This window comes from Simochromis diagramma, unplaced genomic scaffold, assembly GCF_900408965.1.
Source record: "Simochromis diagramma unplaced genomic scaffold, fSimDia1.1 OVJJ01000483.1, whole genome shotgun sequence".
Taxonomy (NCBI): domain Eukaryota; kingdom Metazoa; phylum Chordata; class Actinopteri; order Cichliformes; family Cichlidae; genus Simochromis; species Simochromis diagramma.
The window spans coordinates 4451822-4477675 of NW_024386835.1; the positions used below are offsets into that span (position 1 = coordinate 4451822).

At 39.8% G+C, this 25854-nt stretch overlaps 2 protein-coding genes across 7 annotated transcripts in view; both read right to left on the reverse strand.

The window, feature by feature from the left end:
* The window catches only part of tfeb (transcription factor EB), a 30963-nt gene extending 15522 nt beyond the window's left edge, over window positions 1-15441 (reverse strand). Inside the window, exons 1-2 of one of the 5 annotated variants that reach the window (XM_040029295.1) lie at window positions 14541-15441; window positions 3265-3329 (exon numbers count right to left, since the gene is read on the reverse strand). The gene's annotated coding sequence lies outside the window, so the exon portion shown is untranslated. Of the gene's footprint in view, window positions 1-3264; window positions 3330-5431; window positions 12252-14540 lie in introns of those variants that run through there. The other 4 variants (XM_040029294.1, XM_040029293.1, XM_040029292.1 and 1 more) reach the window with 4 other exon arrangements.
* A 2218-nt stretch (window positions 15442-17659) lies between these two features.
* Window positions 17660-24765, reverse strand: tmem183a (transmembrane protein 183A). 2 transcript variants are annotated; one of them, XM_040029342.1, is made up of 8 exons: window positions 24545-24765; window positions 23357-23446; window positions 23112-23282; window positions 21743-21902; window positions 21153-21333; window positions 20666-20746; window positions 19784-19936; window positions 17660-19052 (listed from the first exon to the last, which is right to left on the reverse strand). In XM_040029342.1, the coding sequence occupies exons 1-8, from the start codon at window positions 24606-24608 to the stop codon at window positions 18867-18869; spliced, it is 1086 nt and encodes a 361-aa protein (XP_039885276.1). In that variant the 5' UTR covers window positions 24609-24765; the 3' UTR covers window positions 17660-18866. The 2 variants fall into 2 exon arrangements, with proteins under 2 accessions (XP_039885276.1, XP_039885275.1); XM_040029341.1 differs by having other exon boundaries at window positions 19784-19939.
* Between the last annotated feature and the right edge of the window lie 1089 nt (window positions 24766-25854).

A 25854-nucleotide genomic window follows, 5' to 3' on the forward strand; every position in this document is an offset into this window, starting at 1 on the left:
AGCAAAAAGATGAGGGGAACACCCGTCACCCCTTTCAACATCTGCTTTTTTTCTCTCTCATACACAAAGTTAACATAGATTGGGGAGTTCCTGGGCTGATAGTTCCCCTTCTGCAGTGACTTGCGTTTAGCCCCTGCGTGACTAAGCTTCTCTGGCCCTTATAAAGGTGTGATGAAATCAGTGCTAGATCTCAGTGTCTAGTCAAATATCTTGTGCTTGCGGTGATGTGGGATGGAATAGCACAGCATCAGTCAGAATGTGATTGCTCCATTCTCTGTATATGCTCATAAAGAGAGAAAGACAGAGCGAGAGAGAGAGAAAAGCTCATTGTGCACGAGGTACAATAAGAAGGGCAGCTCCTATTGAGAAGGACTGAAGCCGCCTGTTGTCCACAGTGTACATTTCAGCAACCGAGGGGGCACACACTGCCTGCTTTGTGCCCATTAGATGGCCCACATGAAAAACACACACCCATGCAGAGATACACATTCAAACACATACAGTTTCCAAAACACACTTGTGCCAGAACTTGGACTTTAGGGCAGGCCAACCGGCAGATCTTAAAGGCCAGCTTGCTTTAATCTGCAAGATTTACAGCTGTTGATGCAGTGCTGCAACAGAAGGAGCCTTCCTGCAGCGACAGTAGTAAATGTCTTCAAGGTGTGTACTTGTGCACAACAAGGGCTAGTTGCACAGGGGTATGTTGTCGTTGACCATAAAAGCTCTTTGCAGACACAAGCTTTACTTATAAAAACATATTAGATTTGACTTTAACCTAATGGTCTACTTTGTAGAGAAACCAGGCTACGTGGCACAAATAATGGCCCAAAGACACACATTTGAATCCCCGATGCACGAGTGAAAGGATTCCAAATCTACCTTGTTTGTAAAGCTGCTAAAAGTGGCAGATGCGTTTGCTGCAATGTTTACATTTCACTTCCTCCATTTCATCATGCAAAGTATGTATCATACATCCACCGAGTGTAACAAAGCCATGATCCATGACCTACATGTCCTGTAAATGTTGCACACTTATTTTCATCATATAGGATGTCACTTCCTGATATCATATGGTGACACACTGCTACCAGGCAGTGTGATCCCCCACACGGGCCTTCCCATTGCCTGACATCAACTGGGGGCATTTGTGACGCAGTAGAAGCACAGAGCAGCTATTGTGTGTCCGACGCTGTAATGTCACAACCCCTTCACTTCAAACACTGACAGCCAGTAGTAGGATGCAGAGCGGAGGAAGCCCGGGTCAGAGGCCAACACTGCCACGTTAGTCACACAAATATATCTCAACCAAAGTCCAGCTTCCATGTCTAAACTACCGTAAGCATGTGTTACTGCAGTACTTTGTGTGAATGAAAACATTTTCAGATCAGGTCAAAGTAAAGGCTGATCAGATACATCTGTGAGGAGGCAACATGGCTAGGTAATGACAGCTAACCAAGATATCCAAGACGTGTGTAATATATTCAACTTAGAGAGTGATGACAGCTTTTCTTCCAGGCAGAAGCATAGCAGGTACACACAGAAGTACACACTAATGTGGGGGCAGTGTGGGGCTATAGCACCTGTGCTCGGAGACAGCGTGTTAATTTGTGGAGTGTTTATTTTTAGAAGTGGCTGTGCAAAGCCAAGAAGGGCCTTTTTGGCAACCAGCAATTATATGTGGGGTGTGTACATACACACACACCTACCTCTATGCATGCATGGTGCACATGTATTTTGTCAAACCTGCATATACATAACAGCATGTAAAACTTTATTTAAAGCAAGTGTAGGACCTGTGCAAATCAGTTCTGCACAGTTAGTGAGCATAGAGACAAGAAGTGCAACATGGCTAGCCCTGCTCTGAACACCAACACGTCAACAATGTAGTGCAAAAGCTGCTTAACCTTCCTCATGACAAGACAAGATATTAAAGTTTTCACAAACCAAACTTGGAAAACCAAAGAATATAATTTCAAGTCAAAACACAAACGCTGGCTTTCTCATTAAGTTATCTGTCTTCCTGTGCTAATGGCTAAAATAACCCCTGCTCTCTGTTCTCCTTTTCAGGAACACCATGTTCCCCTGAACTACGGTGTGTTTTTTTGTTGTTTTGTTCATGTGTTTGTGTTTGTGTGCGTAGCCTCATGCATTTGTGCATGTGTTTGTGTGTAGGTGCGGGTACAGGTGAGAGGAGGGCATGCACATGAAGGGTAAACCTGCATGTGTATTAGTGCTCTACGGTGTTTGCCAGTTTTCATGCAGACCCCTTGAAAACATGTAAACAGACCTCTGTTTTGAATATGTCAAAATCACAATTTCCACCACCACCATCAGCTTAAGGATACCATGATTACGGGATACAACTCGCACTGGAAGTATGGGATTCAGCATGTATATATATATATATATATATATATATATACACACATACATATATATATGTATGTATATATATACACATATATATATATATATATATATATATATATGTGTATATATATATATATATATATATAGATATATATATATATATACACACATAAATATTTGTAATATAACACATATATATATAATATAATATATATATAAAATATACACACACACATACATATATATATGTATGTATGTATATGTATGTAGGTATGTATGTAGGTATGTAGTATGTATGTATGTATGTAGTATAATATATATATATATTATATAGATGTGTATATATATACAACTAATATATATGAGTGTATAGATATATTTACTATTATATATATAGATAATCTACACATATACAGATATATAGATACATATACAATACACATATCATATAATATATACATATATATATACATATACACATATATATATATACATATACACATATATATTACACAATACACATATATATATATATATATATATATATAATTATATATAATATAAATTATAACACATATACACATATACACATATATATATATATATATATATTTACAGGACATGTAGGTCATGGATCATGGCTTTGTTACAGGTAGTCCCACTGAGACATACACACTGGCAAACAGGCAGATCATTTTCATCTGTTACCACAACATATCTGTGACATAAATATATATGGTTAGAGTATACAGGGGTTATATAGGCACACTGATTTTATTTCTAATTCTGAATGAAGCACAGTGCTACAAACACTTGGCATGATGATTTTGACGGTAGAATATGAAAAGATATCTTAACAGCACGCAGACAGACACACACACAAAATACAATTACCTGTTTGAGAGTAAATAAGAGTTCACAAAGTAGTGTGTGCTCTGCTTATGCTGCTGACTACATGTCTGGATGATGGAGAGAGTCGATGGCCAATGGGATGAAGGGATGAAAGAACAAAGAGACAACAACAATCAAAAAGAAAAAGAAGAAATGATTGGTTATAAAATGTAAAACTGAACAGAGAACTGACAGATAAAATGAACAGCTATAAATAAAGCATATAAATTTGGCAGTTGTGAAAAAGCAGCTGAGGAAGCAGTGAAGTATTTAAGAAGGGGGAGCTGCAGGTGTGCAACACACACTTAAAGCAGAATTTCCATAGCGGAAGCAAGTGAAGCAACAGACCATGGTGAGGCTTAAGTATAAACACATGCGACAGGAAGATATTCTCAATAACTGATTTGAAAGTTGTTGTTTTTTCCCCTCAGCTCATTCTTCAGGCACTGCATTTCCTATACCTGGTTTCCAGTCATTTTAACACCTTAATCATCAAAGTAAGAGCGTCAAGGATGTAAAGGTTTTTATGAAAAGGGATGCACACCCAGGGAAATATCAAAACATTGCACAATATCATGGTTAGAGTTAAAAGGGATCTAATATACACACATATACACAACGCACACTTTTAATATCTTAGTGAGGACATCTAAGTGACATACTGCTTTCCCTAGCCGCTTACCCTAACGCTAACCATCAAAAATGAATCCATGAACCCTTAGCCTAAACCTAATAGTAACCCTGACACCAAAACCACATTCTGAGTCTCAAAAACGTCTTCAAACTCGTGGGGACGGGCATTTTGTTGCCATAAGGGACTGGTGGTCCCCACAAGTATAGTAGCGTTCCAAATTTTGGTCATCACAAAGATATCTAAACATGGTACACACACACAAAGAGTATATATGATGCAAAATAACCACTCAAACATAGTCAGTAGTCTTAAGACTGTAAATGTAACGTGGATAGAAACATCTGTGTAATTTATTACCATCTCCTCACCAAGATGAAGTGCTAAGGTTGAGTGATTCTACTCAGTGGCTAACTTTCAGAAGGTCATCTAAATGAATCACCATAACTCATCAACACTGTGCCTGAATCACAATGCCTGTCACATTCAACAGCCTATTTATAGTCGCTCAAGAGAGACCCTGAGCACAGCGAATCTCAGCTGCAGTGATCACAGAGCAGAGAGTACTGTGGAAAAAAAGCACGGAAAGAACAACAGCAGGCTCTCCGCAGTATCTGTTGTACAACACAGAGATATAGGAAGGACAATGAGCCAGCATCATCAATAAAAACCACAACGCATTACTTCCCCTTTCCTTCCATGAGTTTTCACAACTCCTAGTTCTGTCGGCGGTGAAGCAACTTCCTTGCCAGGCAAGCCATGGAAAAAACGAAAACTTTTTAAGCCATGAGTTGGTTTTTTTTGTTTGTTTTTTTTTTAATTAGGAGTAAGGAAGAGTTTACACCAAAAACTTTGCAATTGTTTGACACTGACAGCCGCTCTCATACAGCACTTGAACTCCTAGATGGAAGGGGAGAAAAAAACTACAATAAAACAAACGCTGTCTAATCTAAAATCAGTTAAGCTATTTCATCTAACCAAACTGGTTAAACAGACACGAGACCTGAATTATACACAAGCCATATAGAGATTATGTAAGTGAAACACAGACTGTAGGGCACTATAGGGCAAATTATAATACTTTTATCCAGCATCTCTAAGAGCAGGTGTAGTGCAGTCTAACTTATAAACTAGAGGATAACCCAAACACAGAAAACCTTCTGAAAGTCTGGCCTCCACTGATCATTTTTTCTTTTTATGCTTGCAGTTCAGCTAAGATTAACTGCCCTCTGCCATAATCGATCACAATGCTAAACAACGCTTCAAAGCTGCTCAATCATATTTTTAGTTTTTCTTTTTTAAAAGTCACAGACAGTACGTTAAAATTGGGTCATAATAGACCAGATCTAAAGTGGTTTCTGTTGCTGTAAGTGTTTCTGTTCCTCTGCCTCTTACTAAAATACTATGCACATAATATGTTCAGACATGTTTCATAGTAAGCACGAACAGAGCTCAGGCTGACAGCTGTCCACAGCCAGGCACCACGAAACACACACAACAATGGATATAGTTCAGTATAGTTAAACTTCAGGTTCTTACCAGAAACTCTCCAACTACTCCAAAGACAGCATAGTGTATCCAGGTGAAATGAGCTCCTCCACGTGTTAGTAAACACACTGACAGAGACCATGAGCCGTTTGCTTGCTCAGCCAACCAGAGCTTACATGTGCTGCTCCACTGATTGTGATTCCACCCCTTCCTCAACAGGACTGCTTAAAGTACTGTGTCAGTCACTATTAGTCACCTTCTGCCCCCTTTCTAACCACCAGCTCAGCTTCCTAGACGTCCTCCTCCTCCTGCTGTTTCCCTCCTCTTCCCCTAAATTACCCTGAATGCAATCGTCTGGGCCAACAACAAGGAGATCCCTGTGTCTAGCTAACTCTTTTAGTTTCTTCTTTCTCTCTCTCTCTCTCTGTCTCCATTGGGCAGCTCCTCCTCAGTCCAGCCTCTCTTCTTAATTCAGTGCACAATATTTGCATACAGCAACACCTACACATATGCGTGCGCAATTTGAATGCAATTCCTCATTTTATCTACCAGGTCACTGTGTTTTTATGACCTATGGGGCAATGAATCAGCACATTTACTTCTTTAATTGAACACCCACACACTAAAACCACACCACACAAACAAAAAAGCACACAAAAACATTAACATTGATGATCTGCATTTTTGTTTTGTTTCCACAGCTTTCTGACTTTTTCTAATAAATGAAACACAGCCATGGATTTCTAAAGCTGTGATCTCTGCATTATTCAGGTATGATTTAATTTATGTTTAGAAAAAAAAAACCCACACTGGCTACATCACACATAGCTAAAATGTGATCCAAATAAACATCTGAAACACTAGTGGTAGCTTTACAGGCATAAGATCTGACCAGCAAAAAACTGCCTCCAATGAGGGTTTACGTTTTCTGAAGTAGCGCAGCAGAGTATTGCAAACTTAAACCTATATGGAATATCCATGTATTTCTGTCATTAATGAGATATTATGGATGAATGGCTCCTGAAGGCGGCTCTCTATAAGACAGTAAAGAACATCAAAATCTCACGTTCAATAAAATGCATATACACAAGTACGTTGTATCCATCAACAACCAGACAGATAAAAAAAATAAGGAAACAGAATACTTATGGATATGCCAGAAAGTTTATTCTGTTTATTTGGACGTAGCTTTTTTAGTGGGAGAAACGTTTTGTCACTCATCCGAGGGACTTCTTCAGTCAGCTGACTGCAGGTTTCACCAATCTTAAAAACAGTACATTTGCATAATGACCAAAACTAGCATCACTGATTACCAATGGGCCGTGCTATCAGTTTCTTGCAGTCAGCTGACTGAAGAAGTCCTGTGAATGAGTGACGAAACGTTCCTCTTACTGAAAACGCTACATCCAGATGAACAGAATCAACTTTCTGGGATTTCCCTACCTGGATGCTTGAGCATGCATCAAGACTTATGGATAGGATTTTTAACAGACTCTGAGTGATGAGTTCAAGCATCATCGCCTGAACTAATATTAGAATAAATTCATGGCATAGCATACTAAACAACAGTATCGTGTACAGATCTGGCTAACAGTATCATGTTTTTAAAGATATTCCCCATTGATATTCACATAGATGTTCCCATAAAACTATTGTAAAGAGGCAGTACTCATTTGAAAATCTCTTATGTTAAGGACTATTGCAATTAATAACACTGTATCTAACCCAGTTATTTACATCCCTCCATGCAAACACTTCCAACCTCTCCACACCCTGTATGCCTCAATAAGGAAAAACAGGCCACTATGCTAGTTGTTCCTAACACAACAGAGGAGGACACAGGCCAGCATGGTTCAGCAGCACCCAGCTGACAAGAATCCCTTGTTTGTACACAAAGCTTTAAACAGTAGGCCAGCTCCAGTTCTCATAGTGCCCACAGTGTATTTACTGGGTTATTTTCGTCCAGGGGCAGGACCCATGAGGGTCCTCAGCTTATTGGCCAGAGAAACTGCGTTCCTGTATAGGCTACCAATGGTAACTAATTTCAGTAGGAGTAGGGGGGGAAAAAAATCTCTGTCCATGACAGCCTTGTACCCTTTTACAACGGCCTTTCAAGGATTCACATACATTGATGCAAACATACATACGCCAATCAAGGCCCTCTCCATTGTCGATACGCACGTTTCCCATTTTTTAGTGCCTCAGTCACTACAGTTGGGGCCAGATACTGTCTACTCTATAAAGACCAGTACTGCGGCTCTGCTGAAAGTCTAAAACATGTGTTTTGATATGTTTGAATCAAGTCTGACCTGGCTATGCTCACTTATACCTATACTGTGTGCTATTGATGTAGGATAAAACAGGGCCGTAAATATGCCAGGGAAGTCAGAGAAGCTGGATGTAGCCTGTAACTGCACCAGTGTGTGCTTTTGTGTATGATGTATCAAGAAATAATAAAATATAACTATTTTAGAACTTTAAAATGCATTCTTTTGGGGTTTTTTTTTCTTTTTTTAAATCCATTTAAGCTTTATTTAACCAGGAAGTCTGCTGTGATTAAAATCTCTTTTGGAAGGGAGAAGGTGGCGCCACACCACTATACCAGCATGACACATGATATTTTTGGTAACCAAAGTGATGTTTGCAAGATTCTGCAGACCACAGCATCTGACGAAACCAATATTCACTTATGTAAGAGTTGCTTTACGTTAAAAAGACTAAATAACTGAAACTCTTTGAAAAAGAAAACAAAAGAAAAAACAGAACCCACAGCACTTCCCGACTATGCACATAACATCATTTGGCCCGAGGTGACCCCATGCTGTGTGTATGACTAATAGGAGTGTTGTTCTGGTTTAATGATACTTGTCACATGCTATAAATTATGTGGGATATTACAACTCTAATTTGAAGAAATATACACGTTTACAGTTTACAGGCAACGACGTCATGATATTCCAGTCACCGTGTATGAAGCAAATAGCTGTTTATTTTAAATCAATCCCATTTCTTGTTGGAGAATTTAAAATATACACTAATAATATAGACAAAACAAAAGTAGTGGTCTCTGTTTGTGAATTTAAGAGTGGGTAGTACAGTAACTAACCAACCAGCAACCAGCTACACTACATTTCTTTTTGCATGGGTGAACATCATCATATGCGGGGAAAATGGAATGGAAGACAATCTAGAGATGAGATGAGAGATAAGGCACACACACACACACACACACTCACACACACACACACACACACACACGTGAGTGAGTGAACTTAATTTGACTTTGGCTATCACACACAAACTTAATGACCACCTTGAGTACAAAAAAAATCAAATCGCTGTAATGCAATCTAAAAAACTCTTGAAAAACTTAGTTAGTATTAGTGATGGAAAGTAACCGAACGTGCCTGTACATGTGCACAAGAGTGCGTTTCCGATCAGAATGCATTTCTTGTCCTCTGATCAAATATGAGACAGGTTTTATTTAAACAGTATAGACAAAGGAATGTTATCTATACAAAGACACCCACACACAGCTTGATGCTGTATATAACTTTATCAAAGAATAATCTAAAGATTTTTCCATAGACTATTACCAGCCCGAAGAAAGAAAGACAAAAACAACAACAACAACAACAACAACAAAAACGCAGCTATTAAATTACTAGGATTAATTTATACATGCTTGTTTCACTCAGGATTTTTCCCTGGTCATTCCCAAAACACTGAATATGCCAGTGTTTTGGGAATGACAGCGAGAAGCCAACCACCTTCAGGTTATATAACATAATGCATTATGCAAGGGGAAAGAAAATATCTAAGGAATCAAGTTATAATCACTTGGAATTTGAGTATCTTTTTGTATTCAATTCATAACTGAAAGCTGCACAAGGTACAATTCAAAGAAAGTTCTTGAACTCAATCCATAAGGCATATAAAATATACCAGATTTAATTTTGGCTCCTTGTGAAGACCTGCACCATTTCCAGCAGTCCTGCTATTTTTAAATCACTTCCTGGAAGTACCATGCTTGTCTGCAGTTTCATCATGAACCTCAAACTTTCGTGAACAGCAAACATCAACCTCTGAGTCAGACGGACCCAGCTATCATTTTGCTAATCATCATGGGTAACTGGGACACTGGCCTCTCTTTTTTGACACAAAGACCGAACAGTGGTCTTAAATGGGAGAGCGGAAGGGAGATCATGAGGTGAGTAGCGCCACCAGGTCCATGTCATTTTATTTAATTCACAAGTTGTCACTGTAAATTTGTCCCTGAAGGTCAAATGTCTGTGAGTGAAAATTTGGCTCAAATTACCTGAACTTAGAGAGCAGGCTCAGCTCATTTTGAGCTGTTTACAATCAGAACTACTCTGTTTGACTCCATATTCTTCCTTAAAATGACATTCAAGTTGAACAGTTGTTATCGGGCACTGCAAATGCATGCCTAGAAATGGTCAAAATGGGACTTCCAAGGAGCGATCCAAGCTTAGCAGGAGTGCTGGAACACTTACAGCACTTCACAATGAGCTGACCTTGAAGGGGATAGTGGGCAAATTTAAATCAGATATGCTGTTGAGGGAGTAAAATATTGTTGTTTTAAATCTTCAAGTACAAACATGAAAAGCAATGTGACGCCACTGTGGAGCTCAGTATGACCACCCCGACCCCAAAAAGGTACAAGCTGAGGAGGATTGAACATTTCTGAGCCTAGATGAAAAAGTAAGGTCAACACAAGATGATAATAAGTTCCAGGAATTTGGGATATCAGCCATTTCCGAACGACAATTAGTCAAAGGCAGAAGATGCATCCATCCATTATGCACCCAATATGGATAAATATGTCATCATGAGTCATCAGTGAGTCAATAAATACTCTCCCTGGATCTTTTTTTATGCCTTAAAACTAGCCTGAAATCTAAGCTAAAAAATGCTGGTGAGATAATCTTGAGAAAGCAGATTTGTGTTTTCAAATCACCAGTGGTTTCAAAGTACAGTCAATAGCAACAACACTTGGAATCACATTATGAAAACCTGTTTGAGGAGCCCACAGGGCATAACATTAAGGAAGCAGTCTGTGGAGTACATGTGAAAGTTCCTAGTAAAGAACTGAACTGTTCAGCTGGAACTACTTTTCACAGCACTGAAGACGATTATAAATGGAAAGAGTTTGTGCACAACTTAAATAGTAGCAGATACAACACCTATCTTTTATCATCAGTGCTTCACTGAACCTTGTAATCTATATTTTTTGTGTTAATTTCACAATGCACTTCAACTGTTAGCTTCCTGAAAGAAGTGAAACTACCAAGGACACTCTTTCATATTCATTATACACACTTACTACACATACCTTACTTTATTAAGAAAAGCTTTTAACACAATAACTGATTCATTCCCATTTGTGTCAACAACTTTCAAATGTCACACACATTGTGTGTTAAGTGTGCAGCAACATTATGTTTAATATTTCTGAAAAACATCTTAATAAGGAGACAAAAGGTAACTGTAACATTTTCTGTGGGCCACTGTAAGAGATGAGGTTTAAGAGAGACACATCTACCAACTACAACTGATCACTGCAGTTCACAATGATAAGAAAACTGTAGAAACACACACTGCAGCTGCCCAGTTGTGTATAACTCACAGATGCAGATGAGCAGCGATTCTTACAGAGAGAAATGAGACTGAGCAAGCCTGTCACTACTGTCTCTCAGTTAAAAAAAAGAGGATGTGAAACTGTGGAATGAAGATAAGATGAGGAAGTGGAGTCACACATTTTGCACATGCCCTAAAACGCCCCACCCACACTTACCTCTGGGAGATCATGGGTCATGTTGTCATATAGCACATGAAACGCTGTCATTCCCGTGGTTTTCTAGAAAAACTCCGAGCTTCAGTGAAAAGCTTATGCAGTAGTTTGTGTTATATTTCTGTCTGCCTTTTTTAAATTATTATCTCTAAGGAAAACCCAACAAACCACCAGGATAGGTCCTGGTCTAAGGACAAGAGCTGAGAAAGCTGTGTAGGTCATGGGAGAACTGTCCATATGGCAAACGCATGAAGCTGTGTTTACACACACCTGATGCTCTTTCACACTAGAGTACATCCATTGAACCGAGCCACTGTGCTTGTGTGTCTCAGTGTGTGAGTGCAAGGGTGTGTGTGTGTGTGTGTGTGTGTGTGTGTGTGTGTGTGTGTGTGTGTGTGTGTGTGTGTGTGTGTGTGTGTGTGTGTGTATACACCTTGCCTGCCTATGTTTACCTGAAGAAAATTAATCCCATCACCAACGGACTGCAGACACATACCCAATGAGGCTGAAAACATCTCTCTCTCTCTCCCTCTCACACACACACCCACAGGATGCAATGCTTGTACTAATTTGTGCCTTTCTGTGCTAAGTTGAACACAAATCAGGGAACAGAAATACTAAAATGAAATCTTAATTAGAATACTTGATGTGGTCACATTTCCTGTGATGTTTCCTTCTTTAACTCAACTTTGGGTTCTTCTGCTGCTCTGTCTGAACAGGTGGCAGCTGTGCTATTGGAGAGAATTAGAGTGCAGTCAGTCTATCAGGCGTCACTGCTGCTCTGCATACTGTGACCAGTGACCTCTGACCTTGCTGACAGTGACCTCACAGCTCTGTGCGTTTAATAACCCTGGCCCCTCTCGTATTGTGTGCACTACATAACCCTGCTGGTTTCACGATGACCTTCAGTCCCATTCTTATCTGTGTGCCTACACTTGTTCAAAAGGAGTCTAAACAGCTACATAGACACCTTGCACATGAATACATTTAATCTTATAAATTTAGTTTCAATATCAATTGACTCTATGTAGATATATCTCCAGCAATCCATCATTTATTTGAAAGTTTAGCTAATAAGCAGTATACTCTGTCACACACACACACACACACACACACACACACACACACTCTCTGACTCACTCACTGGCCTGCCAGTTACCAGTCACTTTGTGGAGCATTGGACTGCCATTACCTCATAAGACTTTGTTGTTACACTATCTCTTACCGCATACTACTAAATCTCCATTTGCACTATTTGCCTATTTGCACTACTATGCCTCCTTACTTGAATATTGTATATTGTATATTGCATAGCTTTTTTTTTTTTTTTTTTTTTTTATACGTAAAATTGTATTGTATTTATTTAAATTTTTACTTTTTAATTATTTTATTTGCATTTTTTAATCACTAGGGTTTGAGAGTAACGAAATTTCTATTCTCTGTATGTCCTGTACATGTGGCAGAATTGACAAATAAAGTTGACTTGACTTGAAAAAAAAAAAAATCTCCGTTATGTAAACATGCCGAAAGGCACATGATAAAATTACAAGGCAATAATTCAATTAAAATGGTTCATTGGCATGCAGACTGGATTAGTTACAGCTATGCTATCTGCCCATGCTGATGCCCAGTTTTTTCATCATTTCTGACTGGTTACAGAGTCATGGTCACAGTCATGAGAGAGAAACAAAGAGAGTCAGAGGTAAACTAGACAGAGGCAGAAGGAAAAAAGAAAGTTTCTAATCATGCATATTTCAAATTATACATTATTCCCCTAGTCTGATCTAAATCCAGTCACATGCATACTTATCTGTGGGTGTTTTTGTGTTTCAGTAACATGTAGACAGACATCCTCTTGCCTCACAGCTCTCCCTGTCTTCTATATCAAAACCCATGTGCATATATTCACGTATCACGATGAACCCTGACCTCATTGATGCCTTTGTGCAAAACTCATTTTACTGGAAGTGATTCAAGGCAAGCGCAAATAAAAGGAACCCACTGCAGTTCCCCAAAACCCAAGCTTCACAGATCTGTTAGACGTGCAGAAAGGATGGAAGCTGGAAAGACAAATGAATTTAAGCAGTAACCCAAAAGATGATACAAACAGAATGCTGATATTTCCACTGCGACTTTGCTCTCTGGGGAACAGTATGTATGATTGCAGAGACCAAGGGTCAGAGAAGAGAGTCTTATGCCAAACGTTGATGGTGTAATATAGAGTCGCACACATGTTCTCAGGCAGGAGGGGGGCATTGAGCCACTGCACCCATGGTCTGGATGGGGGGGAGGGGGAGTATGTGAAGCCAAGGTGTTGGGTAAATAAATAAGGGGTTGCTGATGCTAAACATTATTCTGCTGATGTGAATCTGCTTTTTTAAATAAGTTGCTTCATCTAAATGTATTTCACCTTTAGTTGGGGAACGTCATATCTATCTAAGTAAATTGTTGGTCAAACAGTTTAACCACAGTCCAGAAAAAGCAAGCTAAAACTTCACGGTGAAACGACTGTTAAACCCAACCACGCATGCGCCTTTAGAGTCAACTATTATCGCTGCATTACCAGACAGCAACTGTCATGCTAAACTCTACTTTCCACTTAACATACATACATACAGCACATGCGCGCACACACATGGAAATAGGAATAGCGCTCTGTGCTGAGAGGAAAGGCTGCATAAATCAGGGGTACCTTCATCACGTTGGCACCTTACATAACTTTAAAGGTAAGTACTTTAACAAGCAGAGCAGTAATACAGTCTGTACAGTCACAGACTTATACATAGCAGCATACCCCAAGGCTGAGGTGTTGTTACTGATACCGGTCTGGCTGCAGCTTATAAATGGCAAGAGGGGCAACTCCCAGCAGACTCGCAGAGGACAGTAAAAGGGAAAAAGTGGTGCAGCGCACTGCAAACTAGTGGTTCCAGGGTCTTCATCACAATGGCAAATGTGTCTTTATATTTAAATTATGGTTAAAACTACACGTACAAAAATATTTAACGCAATAAATTCTGAAATGTGTCATGAACACCTCAAATCTTTCTACAAATATATTCAAGGCGGCAAAAATACATAAGTAGAACAAATGTCCTGTATAATTTCTGTTTGTAGCCTGTATGCACAATTCATTTTTGTATTAATTTGATGAAATTATGCCTTTTATTTCGCCAAAAGGGCTACATAATCAATTAGTTCAATCTAATCCATTTTAAGTCGATAAATCGCCCAAGTTTGCGTTGAAAGAGAGAAACGCGCACTTGTCTTTTCTTTTCACGGGGTTTCCAGAGGCAGCAGCGGTTCAGCAGAGGCTAACAGTTTCAGTAGCGTTGGTGAAATCTAACTTACCCGCTCTGAAGGTCAGACAGTACAAAATAAGAGTCAAGCTCAGGAGAAAAAAAAAGTGCGTGGCCACTTCTATATATTCTGGCACCAAGTCCGTCAGAAACTATCACAAGCTGAGTTTTAAACCAAGGTTTAAAAGGTTTGACTTTCCCCGTATTTCCACACACCGACAGCGCGTGTGTAACCGATGACACTTAGCCAATTTGTTTTCGTTTTGACGGTCAAGTTGTCACAACTCAGAGCGTCCGCGGTCACCTGTGCCACCGCCAATGGCAAAGCGCAAAACGGCCTTGTGGGAAATGTAGTTTTTACATCGCGTAAACCAGAAGATGCGCTATTTTGAGCTAGTGACGTGATGCCTGTTGACTGCAAAGTTAGTTCCGAGTCGTTCAACAAAAGCACTCAAAGAACTAAACGAAAGGAAAATCTGTTATGACTGTTTCATTGTGCAGCCTGTTGATGATCTTCCGTTAACAAATGTCAGTCTTTGTGGCACACTACTCAAAATTAAACACTTTTGAAAGACAGCATAGCTTCAGTTAAACTTCTGGGATGCTGATCTGGTTAGTCAGGTAGGAGAGGGGGTTGTTAATCAAGTTCAGCTGCTTTAGTGTTAATGAAATTCACCAGTGCACTAAAAAGGCAACTATGAGAACTGCCCACAACAGTAATGGTTTTTCCAGGTGGAGGTCACCACCCCTCCCCCATATTTTGCCCTTTCATTTAAACTAGTTTTGCATGTGGCTGGGGTCAGTGTCACTACAGGTAGCATGAGGCGATGCAGTGTATCTAGAAAGTATTCCATCTTCTTCACCGCTTCACTTGTTCCACATTTTGTCATGTTACAGCCTTATTCAAAACACATTCAAATTCATTTTTCACCTCAAAATTCTCCACACAATAACCCATAAGGGGGGAAAAGTAGGCAAGTATTTACAGCCTTTGCTCAATTCTTTATTCAAAGTGCAATTAATGCCTCAGGTCTTTTTGAGCATGATACTACAAGCTTGGCACACCTGTTTTGGGGCTCTTATTCTTCTTTGCACTTTGAACTTCTTAAGCTCAATCAGATTGGATGCATTTTTATTTTTTTTTTTGCTGTACAGCAATTTTCACTTCTCTCCAGAGAAGTGCAATCAGGTTCAAGTCTGGGTTCTGGCTGGGCCGCTCAAAGACATTTACAGAGTTGTCTTGAAGTCAGTCCTTTGTCATCTTGGCTGTGTGCTTAGGAGTTTTGTCCTGCTGCAAGATGAATAGTCACCCCAGGCCAAAGGTCCTGAGCACTCTGGAGCAGGATATCATCAGTGATGTCTCTTTACGTTGCTGCATTCATCTTTCCCTTGACCCTGAATAGCCTCCCATTTCCTGCTGCCAAAAAGATCCTCAGCATGATGTTGCCACCACCATGATTCTCTGTAGGGATGGTATTGGCCAAGTGATGAGCAGTACCTGGTTTCCTCCAGACATGACACTTGGCCTTTAAACCAGAGACTTCAATCTTGATTTAAAAAAAAGTCTTCAATATTTGAAAGCCTTTGTTTCATCAGTTCTTTTGGTAAACTCCAGGTGTACTGTCATACGCCTTTTACTGAGGGTTGTCTTCCATCTGGCCGCTCTATTATACAGGCCTGATTAGTGGAATGCTGCAGAAATGGTTGTCCTTCTAAAAGGGTCTCCTCTCTCCTCAAAGCAATGCCAGAGCACTGACAGTGAACCTTCCTGACTAAGGTTCTTGTACCCAGATCACTTAAATTGGCCAGGCTGCCAACTCCAGGAAGTCCTACTGGTTCCAAATTTCATCCATTTACAGATGATGAAGGCCACTGTGCTAACTGGAACCTTCAATGCTGTAAAAACACCACTGTATTGCGGCCCAGATCTGTGCCTCGTTCCATCTCCCTGGACTTCATGGCTTGGTTTGTACTGTGACATAATCGGTCAGCTATGGGACCTTATATAAACAGGTGCGTGCCTTTCCAAATCATGTCCAATCAACTGAATTTACCGCAGGTGGACTCCAATCAAGTTGTATAAAGGTGTGACAGACAATTAGTTGAAACAGGACGCAGCTGAGCTCACTTGTACCTATGTGGATGTTATTTATTTTTAATACATTTGCAAGAAGTTTTTTTTTCTTCACTTTGTCATCATGGGGGTAATGTGTGTAGAATTTTGAGGTGAAACAAATTTAATCCATTTTGGAATAAGGCTGTAACATGACAAAATGTGGAATAAGTGAAGCCCCGTAAATACTTTTGGGTTAGTGATGGTCTGAGGAGGCGTATCAATGGAAGGACCCACATACCTCTACAGGCTAGGCAACATTATCCTGACTGCCATTAAGTATCAGGATGCAGGACGTTCCTGGAGGAGTAATGAAATAATACCATCAACTGTCCCCCACACTCACCTGATCTAAATCCAATAAAACACCTCTGTAATGCTGCAAGGTTGCACCTAAAACTGTCCAGGAGCTCACTGATGTCCAGAGCTGGGAAATCCCCCATGACACTGTCATCTCGTTAGAGGAATGCCCCAACATCATCAGGCATGCATAGAAGGTCATGGAGACTATACAAACGATCGAGTACTGTTTTGAGTGGCTGCAATTACATTTCAGCAAAGTGGACTGCATGCTGCATCATTTAATCACTTTGATTTTAAGGGAGACCTCAGCCCTCTGTAGGTTGATCATTTTAATCTCGATGTGGCATCTTTTTGTTCCCGACACATTTCCAGATATCACAAATATCAGTAAGAAGATCTGCATTTTCCCCCCACTGAGATCTGATGTTTGTTTTGTTTTTTTGAGCAGTATATTTATTTTGAATGGATCCCAGTGTCATACTTCTCAATACAGAACAATCTCTTTTACTTTAATTCTAGAAGCAGCATGAGAAAACCTTCACGCATATGAGATGCAAAGGAGGATTATCCGGTGCACGTTGGAGCCGAAAATTCTCATCTCAGTTATGTGGATCATCTGTGACTGGTTTTATACTGGTAAAATAGTACCTTATAAAGTCTTTGTTAATACCTACTATGACTGTAAGAGGGAAATAAAAAAAAAAAAAAAAAAAATACATTGTTCAACATTTCAAAGGCAACCCAGAGAACTCTGATAGGGTAGTTTCAGTTTTTATTTCACTACAGTGATTTATCAATGAAACTCATTTGTTAAAACTAGTCCCCGACTCGAAAGCAATCAGCAGCTGCCAACCAGTAAAACCAGCCGTCCTCTGCTACTGGGTAATGCCACCAAAAAGTCATTATGGCAACTGCATATGGTTAAATCTAATGACTTCTTACCCCACAACAGATGTGCAAATAAGTTCAGGTTAAACAGACTTTTTAATTTGTCACAGCAAGGAAAGCACAGGTTGATGAATGATTGTTATGTTCCACCTGGGGGAGGTCTTACTCTTTTGCATGCTGTAATAGCTTACTGGGAAACATAGCAAAATTACATCATCAATAACTCCACCTGTGTTTTCACAAACTGTTCCCAAAGTCAAACTGTCTGTTGTGGGGGGACAAAAAAAGTCTACTGTAACTCTGTCAAACACATGGATGGATAAATCGGTATGAGTGGTAGCTCCCCCCCCCACGATCATCATGTGACTGGTAAAACTGTACACACATTCAACACACATGAAGACACTGAACACGTTCAAAGTTGAGGGTGAAGAAACACTGCAAGGGTGGCAGTACAGAACACAGCTCACAGAGTCAGCAAGGCAATCAAGACCTTATTAACCAAGAAAAAGCGAAAACAAAACACTGCCTGCATCAGCAGATGATGTCTGAGGTAAATCATCTCTTTGGCCCCTTCAGTGCAGAGCTGATTCAATCTTTTTCACATAATACTAAGTGAGGACGCTTCAAACTAAAATCAATCGAAAGATTGTTGCAGTAACATGCCAAAGTATTTTAAGAATTGTCAAGAGACTATAAAATCAAATATCTAACAAAGTACAATCTTCCTACCCTTTTAATCCCTTTATGAGCTTTGAGTTTTTTTTTTTTTTTTTTTTATCCAGAGTAGAAAATGTGTTATACATGTACATTCAACATGCAGCAATGTAGTCTGTGAAAAATCGCAACAATTATACTACAGGGTCCCCTCTCCCATGTGTCTATGACCAGACCGTCGCACTTCAATTCAGTGTTGGTTTTTACTAAACATCTAACAATCAAAATGTGTATTTGCAAAAAACCTTCACTGAACATGATATACAGATAATCAAGTATCGTCTTTTATGAGTGTAGCGAGATAATAATGAGGTTCCTGATGCAATGCCTGCTGTAGTAGGGGCTGAGAAGAGAGACTCATGAGTAGATTAAGGAGGGGTACTGTGGATGCCACCAGTCCATGAGCTTCACACTGTGTACAGGATCCAACACCACCTGGGTCCCACCTTGATCCACTCTTTTCTTCCCCCGTTGAAGTGGCGAGTCTTGGAACACAAGCCGAACGCGGTGGTGGCGCATGTCTGTGCTTACGTTTATTGTGAACTAAGAGGCAAAACAAGAGGAAAAGTCCATGAGTTTCTAGTCTGTAGCTCAGAAGAAGAATCAACTCTTTGTCATGTGAGGAAACATATACAGTCACTTTATTTAACAGAAGATTTTTGGAAAAAAAGTAAAAATGTCTTATATTATCAACAACACACAGGGTTAAAATTTTGTATTTCCAAGTATGTCAATGAATGACGTTAAGACTAAAGCTGGTGTTTAGTAAAACTCAACAGAACAGTACATAAGAGCTCTCTGAAGCCTTCCTGTGTGATTGATCACTGACACCGAACTGCATTTTGATCACATTTCCTTTTTTAACTTTAACTTATTTCAAGCCATTTAACACAGTAAAAATAATTAACTGGTAAAGCATACTAATGGGTCACATCAGCTGAATTAGTAGTTGCAATCTTCATCCAGATTTTTGTTCTTTAATCTTAATGCTATTTAATGTCAATTGTCTAATAAAATAATATACTAGTGAGGAGTATTACATTTATTTTAAGCATCAATCAATTCAAACAAGAGTTACCACAACAACCTACTGATTGGTTGTGTATGCCACGAGACAGTTGCTTTCACTGATTGAAACTCTTTTTATATACACATTTAAAAACTTTATAGGCAGCACTTGACACTGCTACCTTGTAAAGATCAGCTGCAGAATAACACACACCAGTACTCAAAGGAACATTAAGGCAGGCAAAAAAACAAGGTGAGTTACTTGCCAGGCTCAGCGTCATGCCCATGACTACTGGGGTGAAGATGAAGTTGAGGGTGGTGACCTGAAGCACATAGCAGTCAGAGTCTGGATTCATGTGAACATCTTCGTACTGTCTAGGCATATGCAAGGACTTGGCACAACCATTCCTACCGTTTCCCTGCTGAGACAAAGACACCAGAGAGACACATTTAAAACAGAAAACATGAAAGCAGAACTCACAATAAGCCAGAGTCAGAGTGTTTGTCAGAAATGTTGCTAGTGATGAATGAGTCAGTCTACATTAAGCAGTGAACTTAAATGGATGGAGAAACAGCTTTTTCAAGCAGTTTCCTTTTATCTGAGGCTAATAAGATACATCATCAAACTCAACCACTGTATCTTAGTCTCTACATATATGTGGGGATATAAAAGGATGGTTATGATTTATTTTCAATTATTAAAATATTAGTTTAATTATACAAAAAAGTTTCTGTATTGTCTATGTCTCTTAAAATTACTTCTTCCAGTGCTTCACAGAATGTAATGCACCTCTACAGCCAGATGGTGGCAATAATGCACCTAGAAGTTGTTTGCCAACCAGCATTAAACAACAAAAATAGAACTACGGGTTTCCAGCTTGGAGAAGACAATTGTGTGGAGCAATGCACAAACAGGAGAAAGAAGTGAAGCTGATGACTACTACAGCTGAGAAAAGGTTCGGAAAAATAAACCAAAATGAGCTCCAGTGCAAACTCTGCCATGACACTGGTGCACCACAAGTACGCCTTGTCATTTGTGAGTAGAGGTGGGTGGGTGATCTTTTAAAGATGAGTCAAACAGTTCCCAGAGAATACATTATAGTATTAGAAATGCCCACCCCAAATAAAATGATGGCAAATGATGTTACCTGCTTTAAAAATTTAAAGTTGAACTCCCACAACGTTTCAGACCGAGTCCCCGACACCTTTTTGACCCAGAAAAGTAAACACTGTAAAAGGAAAAAGGCAGACATTTACACAATGAAATTCTAGCTGGGAGTCCTCCTCTTTGCAGATCTTCATAATTATTTCTTGGAAAGGACGTTAAGCAAACTGAGAAATATGCATTTTGCATGTGGAAAAACTGAGATCAGAGTTTTCAGTAAAGCCACACTGAAATTCCTTCACGTGATAGAAAGTTTGGTCTAGTACTAACTTGCATCCTCAAGTCTAAAATCATATCAGTGTTGATAATAGTCGTGATAAACACTGAATTTATTTTCTATCAAACTACAAAGCAGAGGTCACACACAAATATCAGCCATACGCAAATAGATCCATCTGCTTGCATATGTCTGCAGGTAAATCAAACAGCTCCACCTCAACTATAATAAAAAGGTCTTTGAGGAGCTTTACCTTGGAGTTGAGTAAGGTAGTGGGTGTGGATTCTGGCAGTGGAGGAATCTTTGACACGCGCAAGGTGAACGGCTCATATAAATGGAAAAGGGAGCGAATCACACAAGCCCGTAAGAAACGCATCTTCTCAATAGAGACAGGCTGGAGGCGAAGTGGCAGCTCAACATCAATCCGGTAGTGTCTTTAAAAAGAGAGAGCAGAGAAGGAGGAATGATGTGAGGTGATGTTAACTAGGACTAATTACACCGTTTTCACTGCATTCACCGCTTCTATCACAACATTAACGATGTGCTACTATGTTTTAACAAGGACCATTATCTGTAGGATGACACATTTAATAATTTCCCCCTATGCTGGCAATATATACAAATCTCAGAGGTGGGAGCATGAAAACTGTACACTTTCCTTGTATTCCACATGAACTACTGCTGTAAGTGAATCACATAGCACCATTCAAATGCATGAATCCAGTAAGCAGCAGATCATAAACGTATACTGTGCCTTCAACAGTGGAAATCACAAACACTCGACTACTCTGTGTCAATATTTTTATCAGTGCCAGTACGCAAGTAATCACAAAACCACCTCACCTCCTGTAGAGCCTAGTCCAAAAAGCTGCAGTGCAAGTGACCGTCCAGGCATTCCTACAGATTAGAGCAAATCTGCACACATCCTCAGGCCGAATGTAGGAGGAGAGCACCAACCAAATGTCCACCGGATAATCTACACCATCACTGCTCTCACTGTTTTCTGTGAAGAAAACAAAGAAAACACAATCAGTACCAAGTTAAACATACTAGTTTCGAAATGTATTTTGCACAATGGTCCACAAATTTTTGTGATTATATTTATATACTTAATGTGGCCGTTAGCATTGAAGTAAAAAAGGTACACGTCTTACTTAGATGTGTTGTGTACATAAAATCAATTATAGGTGGAACAGATGTTTTGTGAGTTGCTATCAGACCAGTGGAGTGAGGAAAGTGCACACCTCTCTCCCTGTTGGTGTCACAGAATATTAGAGTGCAAGAATAACTGTATTGCTTTATAGTGTTTTAAGTATATTTTTTTGCAATTTTTTTCATATCTAGTTTTTTATATTTTAAACCTGGGCCCCTTTGAGAGTGGAAGCAGCTGCTGGTCAGTGAGGATAGATTGATGTACCAGGTATTTTAATACTAATACTGTAGTGCTATGCTTTGAAATGTCTCTCTAATAAAGCTTTAATATTGAGAATTTGTAAGTAAGTAAGAATTTGTTTCTAGGCAGAGTACAAGTGATCCATTGCTGCAGGACTAGTTTCTTTTTTTCATGTCTGTTTGGCTGCATTTGCTTGCCTCCCCATTACAATACAAGTTGACTTCACTCAGGTCACTCCCCAGTCAGCCAGACTGCACAGGCTTTTGTATGAATGCGTATGTTTGTCATGGGCTGCAATGAAACTAATCGGGTATGGAATTCAGAGGGTGTTTGTTCAATTGGTGTGCTTTTGATTGACTGCAGTGTTTTCTGAAGTGGAGCAAAACTGTTCCCGACCTGCTGTTGAGACTGGGTCTTGTATTAACAGTAATGGTAAATGGACTGGTATATAGTCCTTTTCTACTCAATCTAAGCACTTAAAGCGCTTCACACTACAAACCTCATTTACACACGTTCATGTGTACAAGTGCTTTTGTCTGTGCATCCTTATCCTAATGTTCACACCCCATCAAACTCCATTGGATCCACCAGAGTAAGTCAGGATTCAGCATCTTGCTAAGAATCCGTCTATAAGCTTTGGAGGTGGGAGGGATCAAACCACTGACCTTCTAGTTGCTAGATGAATGAGCAACAGCTTACCCCAAAATGAGTTGACTGTTGTGAGACTTATTTTTTTTATCTTTATTGAATGGAAAATTCACTTTTTCTTAATGCTAGTAAACTGTCATGGTGTAACATTAATGCTAAAGTGAAAGATACCCTTTCTCCTCTTGTTCTTCTTTTTGCGGGACACTTTAGTTTCGTTCTCTCCATCTTCTTCAGGGTCCTGCTCGTCGCTACTGCCCAAAGCGTCTGCTTTGACGCTTACTGCGGAGGAGAGGACTTCCTCTACAGCACCCTGCGATGCTTCCAGGCCGCAGAGTAATTTCACTGAAACAGAAGATTATAAGTAAAGCACCAGGACAGGAATCAACCACAGTATAACTTCAGTCATCAAAGGTTACCTTCTTTTTCAATCGCATTTACAACGGCCTTTTTAACCCTCCCCGACTTCACAACGGCTGGGTCGGCATCAGCATAATCAGCTACAGTCACTAAGGAAAAGAACAGCAGATCATTAGCTAAACTTTTCACAGTGTCACAGTTGTGAAGTTTACCGGTGTTCCAGATTAACTGGCGCTTAGATTAACTGGATTTGGTCGAACAGATGTGTGGCAGACTTGCGTTTCAGGAGCTGCTACCGACAAACCAGCAAAAAAAACCCAAAAAAAGCCAAATGTGTCATCTGTGACACTTGTGAGGTTATTTCAAACACACCGTCAGTCTTGTTGCTGTTGAACAACAAAATGTTTAAAAATGTCGCGAGTTTACCTGGTGATATTCTCATGTCACCATCTCATCGCGAAAACAGCAAACAATTAACACCACGCCGATGTTGTTCACCGGACAGCAAGAGTAAACGATCGGGAGAATCTAGTCGTCGTTATCGTCCCCCTCGTACGTTTTATTTCTCCGATTTCAGCGTTTTTGCTTCACAACTAAAGCGTGCAGTTTACTTTGTGTGCACTAACATGGACTCCAATCAACCAGCGCCACCTCTGGCCAAGTGCCCCAGCCTACAGCCAGATCAACTTGTGACACATCTGCATCACGTTTGAATTCGTTTCATGCACAATGCATTTGTTCCTTTCAATTGTGTCTGTTTGTGCGTCATGCAAATAAACCTTTGAAATGCATGTGAACAACATGGGCGTGGTGTTAATTGTTTGCCGTTTTCGCGATCGCGTCGCACATGAGAATATCACCAGGTAAACTCGCGACATTTTTAAACATTTTGTTGTTCAACAGCATCAAGACTGACAGAGTGTGTTTGAGATAACCTCACAAGTGTCACAGATGACACATTTGGCGCTTTTTTTTTTTTGCTAGTTTGTCGGTAGCAGCTCCTGAAACGCAAGTCGACCAAAGCCAGTTAATCTGGAACACCGGCGCACCCTGCTGACCTGTCACGTGATTTCAAATGAACTTGCCGTCTTAAAAGAATAACACAAACACTGCAAATCGCATTGGTCACCTGTAAAACCGCAGAATGCCTTTTGGCTTTATGAAGTTGGGAGAACATGACAGAAACGTCAGCAGAATGCGAGAAGGCAGCAGAAGGCGGGCTAGCTTTCTGGCTAATCATATCCTACCTGATTCCGAACAAACGTCCCCGGCCTTAAATTTCAGCCGTTTTCGGTTCCCTTTCTTGGGCATGACGATACCAAAGATCTGTGGACGCTTAACGTGGCTGTGAGTCCTGCCATGTCTCTATGGCAAGTTGGGGTAAAGAGAAAGAAAGAAAAATCACAGAGAAATTGAAAAATGTTCCACCAGGATCTTCAGCCATCATGGACTGACGTGACGTTGCAAATAACGCGAGAGTACCGTTTTCACTCTTTTCCTTGCCGTGCACTACTGCCATCTGTAGGCGTTTGTTAAGATTTCAGTCTATCGGGACTACAGCTTGTATGCCATTTAAAACCTGTTAATTGTTTTTTTTTATTATAAAATAGCTTTAAGGTGAATTATATATGTTTTTACTTTTTGAGGATGACTGCATGTAAATATGGATACCAGACAGATTATACACGTTTTTGATTGCTTTATTCTCCAGCGAGTGCTGCCTGGCTGAAGTGTTATCACACTGATGACATAAAAGAAGAGGTACTGTGTCACTCTGCCGCTAATGTACCATTAAAGCTGCCAAGACGTCACTGAGCCACGCAGACTTACCATTAGTAGGAGAGGGGAAAGAGTTCATTATGAATTCTGTACTGTATTCAGTGATTTTGTAATAGTGTCACAAAGAACCTGAGCATACCAAAACTTTCCCAGGCAGCACTGTTGTTAAACTGTGACAAATTTTTTTTCCACAGAAAGTCCTGCTGCATTTTAGAGATCAAAAAGCAGAGGTTGTCCTCAAATATCTGGCCATTGCAAATTACCCTTTAACAACTAAGTAACATCAAAGCATCTCTCTCATCTCCTCAGACGTTAGACTCAGAGTCAGAGGAGATAAGAATAAAATAATATACTTCTTCGCTGCAGTCAGAGCTGTTATCAACCCCTTAGAGGTCTCAGATCCATAGCTGCAGTGCTGTCAAACACATTACGACCTTTCTTCATTTCAAAAGAGATTTCTTTTTTGCAACACAGCATCTTTATTTAACAAGAAAGCAACTGGGATAACAACAGCAATAATAAAATCAATTCTAAAGTGCACCCTGATTACCAGATTGTCATCTGCACACAAAGAACTGCAAATCTCACACAGAAAAGCCTAGACAACCAAGAATGTCACATTGAGAACCCTCTTTCTTTAAAGCAACAGTGCCAACCACTTGCTTCATGATTAAAATTGGGGAAATCTCATTTATCCGTACAGTAATATTGCTCAAAACTTGGACTAAACTTAAATAAATTAATAAATTAATAATAATGAAGTAAAGCTAGCATGATA

Excerpts from the sequence above, each read along its gene's own strand:
- tmem183a (XM_040029341.1), bottom strand. The coding sequence starts at position 24,608 with ATGCCCAAGAAAGGGAACCGAAAACGGCTGAAATTTAAGGCCGGGGAC. Across the intron at positions 21,334-21,742 it reads TGGACTAGGCTCTACAGGAG|ACACTACCGGATTGATGTTG; the intron begins GTGAGGTGGTTT and ends CTCTTTTTAAAG. Across the intron at positions 19,053-19,783 it reads TGGGCATGACGCTGAGCCTG|TTCACAATAAACGTAAGCAC; the intron begins GCAAGTAACTCA and ends TTTGCCTCTTAG.